Genomic DNA, 6,989 nt, shown 5'->3' on the forward strand with positions numbered 1-6,989 from the left:
AGGGAGGGAGGGAGGGAGGGAAAGAGAGAAAGAAGGGAGAGAGGGAATATAAAAATTACAAGTACCAATAAAAAATTAGAGAAACATTTTTAAAGATGGATATTTATACAGTAACATAAGGTTTGCAAAGCTTATTTCATCCTTGAAACCACATACCACAACCATTATTATTTCCATTTTATTAGTAGGGAAATTGAGACTTAGAGGTGTTAAGTGATCTGCCTATGGTCATGTTGGGTCTAAGGCAGAATTTGAACCCAAGTCTTTTCTCATTTTAAGTAGAACAGTGTTTCTACTATATACCATATCTCCACTAAGCCTCGGTTTCTCAGTCTACAAAATGAAGAGGTTGGATTTCATTTTCCAAGAAGGCTTATAAGAGTTGTGGACAAGTGCTGGGCAGTGGAGTCAGACCAGCTTTTGAGGCTCAATCATGTGATCATCCTCCAGTTAGCTCTCCTGCCCTCCATCCCTCTCAGCTTTGTGCTATCTACGAATGGGGATCCAAGAGCCTCATGTTCTTAGATGGAATGAGATTATGTACAGAAAGAAGGTATAGACCTTGTACTTTGTTCATATTTGTTTTTCTTATTAACAAGGTAGTACCATATAAGTACACCACTGTGGTTCTTTCTCGATGCCCCTAAGAGCTTTTCAAGATTATTTTTATAATATAATCTAATAATTTAAATTAATAATTAATTCATTTTCATTTAAGACATTTAAATTTCTAATATGGCAAATATTGATAGGCATTAACTTAAATAAACAAAAACTCTATGGAGAAATCTCCATAATTTTTGAGGGCATAAAGGGAACTTTGGAAAACCTCAGTCTAGTTCTTGACTCTGCAACTATCTAGCTATATGCCCTCGGGCAAATCATTTAAACTTGTCCTTCCCAACTTTGTGTCTTCTGCAGACTTGCCAAACATGCCTTCTGTGACTTCATCCAAGTTACTGATAAAAATGTTCAATAGCACAGAACCAAGGACAGATGCCTGGGGCACTCCACTAGAGAACTTTCCTTTTAAAAAAAAAATTAAATTATCACAAAGAATACTAAAAATTAGTATAGCCAATTCAACATGCCTTACAACTATTCACATTTTTTAAAATGAGGCTACTTAACTTCCCTTGTGACTGTGGAAAGATTTAAAGGGAAGGGACCAAAGTCCCTGGACCTCAGTTTCTTTTTCTCCTTTTTTAAAAATATTTGTCCATGGTTCCATGATTCATGTCCTCTCTGTCCTCTCTTCCCTCCCCCTTCCTGGAGCTGACAAGCAGTTCCACTGGGTTTTACATATATTATCACTCGAGTAATCTTTTAAAAACAAAACCCCAAATCCTATACCTATATAAACAAGCAGTAAATCACGGTTTTTTCCTGCATTTTTGCTCCCACAGTTCTTTCTCTAATTGCCACCACTAGCATTTCTAGTACAATGTTAAATAATAGAGGTGATAATGGGCATCCTGGCTTCACTCCTGATCTGATTGGGAAGGCTTCTCACTTAGCTTCATTGCAGATGATGCTTGCTGATGCTTTTAAATAAATATTACTTATTATTTTGTGAGAAAATCCTTTCATTCCTATCCTTTCTTGTGTTTTCAATAGGAATGGATTGTATTTGTCAAAGGCTTTTTCTGCATCTATTGAGATAACCATGTGATTTCTGTTACTTTGGTTGTTGATATGATCAATTATGCAGATGGTTTTCCTAATATTGAACCAGCCCTGCATTCCTGGTATAAATCTCACCTGGTCACAGTGAATGATCCTTGTGATAAATTGCTATAGTCTTTTAGCTAGTATTTTATTTAAAATTGTTGCATCTCTTTTCATTAAGGAGACTGGTCCATAGTTTTCTTTCTCTGTTTTTGGTCTTCCTGTCTTAGGTATCAGTACCATATTTATGTCATTAAAAAAATTTGGTAAGATTCCTTCTTTGCTTATTTTGTCAATAGTTTGTAGAGTATTGGGATTATTTGTTCTTTAAATGTTTGATAGAATTCACTTGTGAATCCATCTGGTCCTGGCGATTTTTTCCGGGGGAGTTCCTTGATGGCGTGTTCAATTTCTTTTTCTGAGATGGGATTGTTTAAGTATTCTATTTCCTCTTTTGTTAATCTAGGCAATTTATACTTTTGTAAATAGTCATCCATTTCACCTAGATTGTCAGATTTATGGTCATATAATTGGGTAAAATAGCTCCTAATACTCAGTTTCTTTATCTGTGAAATAAGAGATTTAGACTTGAAAACCACTAGTCACTTCAACTAGGGCAGCAAGGTGGCCCAGTGAACAGAGTACCTGGCCCAGAGTCAGAAAGTCTCCTCTTCCTGAGTTCAAAACCAGCCTCAGATACTTACTATATGATCCTGGGCAAGTACTTAACCCCGTTTGCCTCAGTTTCCTCATCTGTCAAATAAGCCAGAGAAGGAAATGCAAACCACTCTAATAACTTTGCGAGGAAAACCCAGATGGGGTCATGAAGAGTCAGAAATGACTGAAAAACAAAACAAAACAAAAAAAAAAAACCTTCTAGTTCCAAAATTATATGATTCTGGGAGTCTCAGAGTTTCAGCTGCAGCTGTAAGTCATAATGATTATGTTCCTGCTGATGATAAGAGAATGTAAGCTGGTGGTAAGCATATTCTGTCTTCCGAGACAGAGTTATTTTTATCCTGGATAGTGGGAAGGTGGGTTTCATTCTGACATGTTTTTAGGCCTTTGAAAACTTAGCAGACATTTGCAATGGAGTCATCGCCCTGGTCAGCCAGGTCCCTCCCCGGGCTGTCCAACAATTGTAGTGAGTAGGGTTCCTTGGAGCCCAGCAGGGTCTAATGTTTCCTGTGTCCTTTGCCCCTCAGGACTCTTTGATGCCCGTGCCCTGGCAGTAGACTACAGAAGCATTGGCTTTCGAGAGTGCCTCACTGAAGTTGGCAGATACCTCGGGATCCTGGAGGGCCAGAGCAGTACCGAGCCCATCCGGCTTCGTCTCCTCTCTCATCTGCACAACTACATCGCTGAGATGGTGCCCTCGTCAGGGGCTGCCACCTTCCTGCCTTGCCCAGCTTGGCCCTGGGCATTCCCCCATGGCAACTCGGCAGCCTCAGGCCAGCTTCCAATGCCCCAGCAAGGGCCCAGCCCAGGACTGGCACTTGTAACAGCCTCCTCTCTGGCATATTCCATCCCCATGCTCCGAACCACCCCTCTCCACCGAATCTCTGGCACTATCCTGCCTGCCCGGAAGAGCTTCCTGAGCCGTCGGGTGCCAGCAGGCCCTCCTCGGGCCCGCCTTGCAGGGAGGCCAGCTAGCCCAGCTCCGGTCCCTGTGGGGAGTGGCGCAGCTTCCAGAAACAGCCACATTGCTGCAGTCCTGCTCTCCTCCCCCTCCTGCTCCCCCTCCCCTGGAGTCCCCATTCCTCCTGCCTACACATCACCCCCTGTGCTGAGCCCATCTGCTCAGGGGCCCACAGGCAGGCTTGCCACTGCCAGACTCTGCCGCTCCTGGACTACTGAGGTTGGGGCTTTCTGAGTCGATTCCCTGCCAGATTCCTGGCACATGCACAACTTGCCATTCCCTGGGACCGTGGCCAAAGCGGGCCTGGATGGCACCATGATGGAAAGGGCTCCTTCTTCCATCCCCATCCTGCCTCTCTCCTCCTCCCTGCTTCTCGTAGTAGCCTCTCCAGTTCCCATCTTCATGTCCTCCTTCCTGCCTCCAGGCTCCATCCAGCTCCCCTTCTCCCATTCAGTTTTATTAATAATTGTAAAACTGGCTGTCTGGTGTATCAGAATGAGCCTTGAACCCAAAGCCAGAGAATTCGGCTTCCTCTCTTGCCTCTCCTCCTTCCTGACTGGATGAGCCTAAGGAAACTCCTTCTGGCTGGACCTTCGATGGAGCCATGTCAGAATGGAGGGGTTGGACCAGATCTTCTCATCCTACGTCTTCACTTCCAGCCAGTGTTCCCCCATATGGATGTATTTCATCATGTAATTGACAAGTAGGGCATTGTGGTGCCCCCTATAGGTGGTGCTGACAGGGAAGATTGCCTGGGTGCCATCGACCGCTGGACAGTCAAATCAGGCTCCTTGGGCTTTCCTAAAGAGTCTTCATATGGACCCCAATCACATACCACTAGGTTGCAATTCCTTGGCTTTGATTCCTCTGCTGTGGATGCCCTTTACTGAACCTCAGCCTCCCCTTTAGAGGTATTCCCTTGAGTGACATGGCTCTCAGAGCAAGACACTCCATCTAGGTAACTCAGTGGCAGCTAGTGGACAAGGTCCATAGGGTGCTGGACTTGGAATCTGGAAGGTCTAAGTTCAAATCCTACCCCCAGACACTAGCTGTGACCCTGGGCAAATCCCTTAATTTCTCTGTGCCTCAGTTTCCTCATCTGTAAAATGGAGATAATAATAGTACCTATTTTCCAGGGTTACTGTGAGGATCAAATGAGTTAACATAGAAAGAATGCTCTGTGAGTGATGTATGTATTAATACTAGTTATTATTCTACCCTGAGTTGGTCATCCATTTCTGTGTGTCCATGACAAAGTCAGCCCCTTGTATGGCCCTTCCCAGCAGAAATCCTCATCTGGGATCAATCACAGTGGAGGGGGAGGAAAGAGAGAAGTGGGGAATGTTTTGAGAGAACAGAACATTGCATCCCAGGCCAGCTGCCCCTTCTGGGAGGTCAAGCCCAGAAGGAATAAATGACTTTTAAGCAGTAGTTTCTTGGGAACCCGGTTCCAGAACAAGCAGCTGGAGCACAATGTCTGACCTTCTCCCAGTGAAAAGTGTGAATAAATATGAGGAAACACCACAAAAAGAGCCATTGGGCAAGATTGCACTTCTTCTGCCTTTGACCCACTTTACTCCAGATGAATTGGAAAAACAAGATCACAAGATCGAGTTTTTATCCCTTATTACCACTAAATAAAGAGCTGAAGTCACAGAATCAGAGAATCTCCGAGTTGGAAGCATCATTAGAGCAGTGTTTTGATAAATGTTTAACAACCAGCTTGGGGGGAGGGGGGTATGTCCAATATACTTTGAAGTTTAATCTGCATTATTAATATTTCCTCTGTCTTAAGTCTAGGCAATCAACAAAACAGATCAAGCCTCGATTTGTAGCATTTGCCAAATTCCAAGGTGTAAATGCTCGCCATGATCCTTTAACAATCATCTCTCTCCAGCAGGTTCCTGGCTCCAGCACATCCTTTCATTAGAGGCCATCTAACGGATTTGTACCCAAACAGGAGTCCTGAGGATCATAAACTCAGAGATTTCAGGGTTGAAAGGGATCTTAGCCTACATTATGTCCAAGTCTCTCTTATAGAAGAGGGCACTTAACCTCAGAGAGGGACAGTAACCTGCTCAGGGCAGATCCAGAATTCCAACTTGGTTCCTTCAGTTCCAAATCTGTGCTATTCAGTGGGCCACACTGCCTTCCTTCTCCCATCTCCTCCACAAGGTCTCATCCAGCCTTGTGATAATTTCTTATGACTGAGAGCTCCCTCCCTTAGCCCTAGGCAGCCCATTCTACTTTGGGACAGCTCTAATCAGCCAATGAGTTTTCCTTACATTGAACCTACACCTAGAACTTAGTTGCAGGGTCTGCCACATATTAGGTGCTTAATAAATGTGGATTGGATGGCATTTGCCTCTCTAAAGCTTCTCCCAGTTACTCCTGTTTCTGTTTTCTGGGACCAAACAAAAGAAGTCTAGTGCCTTTTTTTTTTTTTCTTCTTAACCCATACCTTCTGTCTTAGAATCCATACTAAGTATCAGTTCCAAGGCTTTAGAAAAGTAGTAAGTACTGAACAACTGAAGTTAAGTGACTTACCCAGGGTCACATAGCTAGGAAGTATCTGAGGCCATATTTGAACCCAGGACTTCCTGGCTCTATCCAATGAGTCACCCAGATGGCCCAAGTGCCTCTATCACCTGACAGCCTTTCCAATACTTGAAGATCGCTCTCCTGTCCTGCCCTGAGCCTTCTTTAGGCTCAACATTCCCAGGTCTTTCAATAGATTTTGGCAGAGTCCAAGCCTTCATTTCCTCACTCTCTCTCCCTACTTACGTCAAAACTGTTTCTCATGCCTTAGGGATAAAGACTAACCCTTGGGGCAGCTAGGTAGCCCAGTGGACAGAGCACCAGACCTGGAGAGGAGATGACATGGGTTCCAATATGGCCTCAGATATTTACTAGCTGTAAGACCCTGAGCAAGTCACTTAACCCGGTTAGCTTCAGTTTCCTTATCTGTTAAATGAGCTAGGGAAGGAAATGACAAACCATTCCAGTATTTCTGCCAAGAAAATGCCAGTGGGGTGGTAGAGAGTCAGACACAACTGAGCAACAATGCATGTTTAGTCCTTCCTTGAAGGGAGAGACTTTTGCAGGAAGAAATGGCAAACCACTCCAGTATCTCTACCAAGAAAGCTCCCAATGGAATCACAAAGAGTCAGCCATGCCTCAACAGCAACAACGTGCTCTATGTGCTCTTTCTGAACCAAACTAATCTTTATCTTTGAATTTTTAAGAAGAATCACTTTTTTTTTTACAAAGCTATTCAATTTACAAAGTACCCAATAAAATCTCCAGATTCTGTCACAGAATGAATGGATTCCATTCATGGACCACTTGCTTAGTGTCACGTATCCCTGGGGATGGGATAGGCTGAATTTAGGACAGTAAAGATAGATGAAGTTTATAGTCTTGCCACAATTGAAAAGATAAGGCAATGGAACTGGAGAGGAGGAAGGCAGCAGCTATTGCCAGTCATTACTCTCTTTTCCTCCTTTGATATTACCCGAAACCTGCATAAAAAGGCAGAGCTCGCCCACACTTCCAGGCTGGACCAAAGGGCCAATTGTTATTATGATGGTAAGCAAGACCTCTGTGTGGTGAAAGGGTGCCATTTTGGGGGAGTCTTACTACCCAGGTGGTTTGCCCTGTCTACATTTTATATTCTCCTGGG

At 43.8% G+C, this 6,989-nt stretch overlaps 1 protein-coding gene across 1 annotated transcript in view; it reads left to right on the top strand.

The window, feature by feature from the left end:
• The window catches only part of HEYL (hes related family bHLH transcription factor with YRPW motif like), a 27,460-nt gene extending 23,112 nt beyond the window's left edge, over nt 1-4,348 (top strand). Inside the window, exon 5 of the mRNA XM_044668777.1 lies at nt 2,874-4,348. Within this exon, the coding sequence (XP_044524712.1) occupies nt 2,874-3,541 (668 nt within the window). The 3' untranslated portion in view covers nt 3,542-4,348. The remainder of the gene's footprint in view (nt 1-2,873) is intronic.
• Nucleotides 4,349-6,989: the final 2,641 nt, after the last annotated feature.

Source organism: Gracilinanus agilis, chromosome 3 (assembly GCF_016433145.1).
Source record: "Gracilinanus agilis isolate LMUSP501 chromosome 3, AgileGrace, whole genome shotgun sequence".
Classification (NCBI taxonomy): domain Eukaryota; kingdom Metazoa; phylum Chordata; class Mammalia; order Didelphimorphia; family Didelphidae; genus Gracilinanus; species Gracilinanus agilis.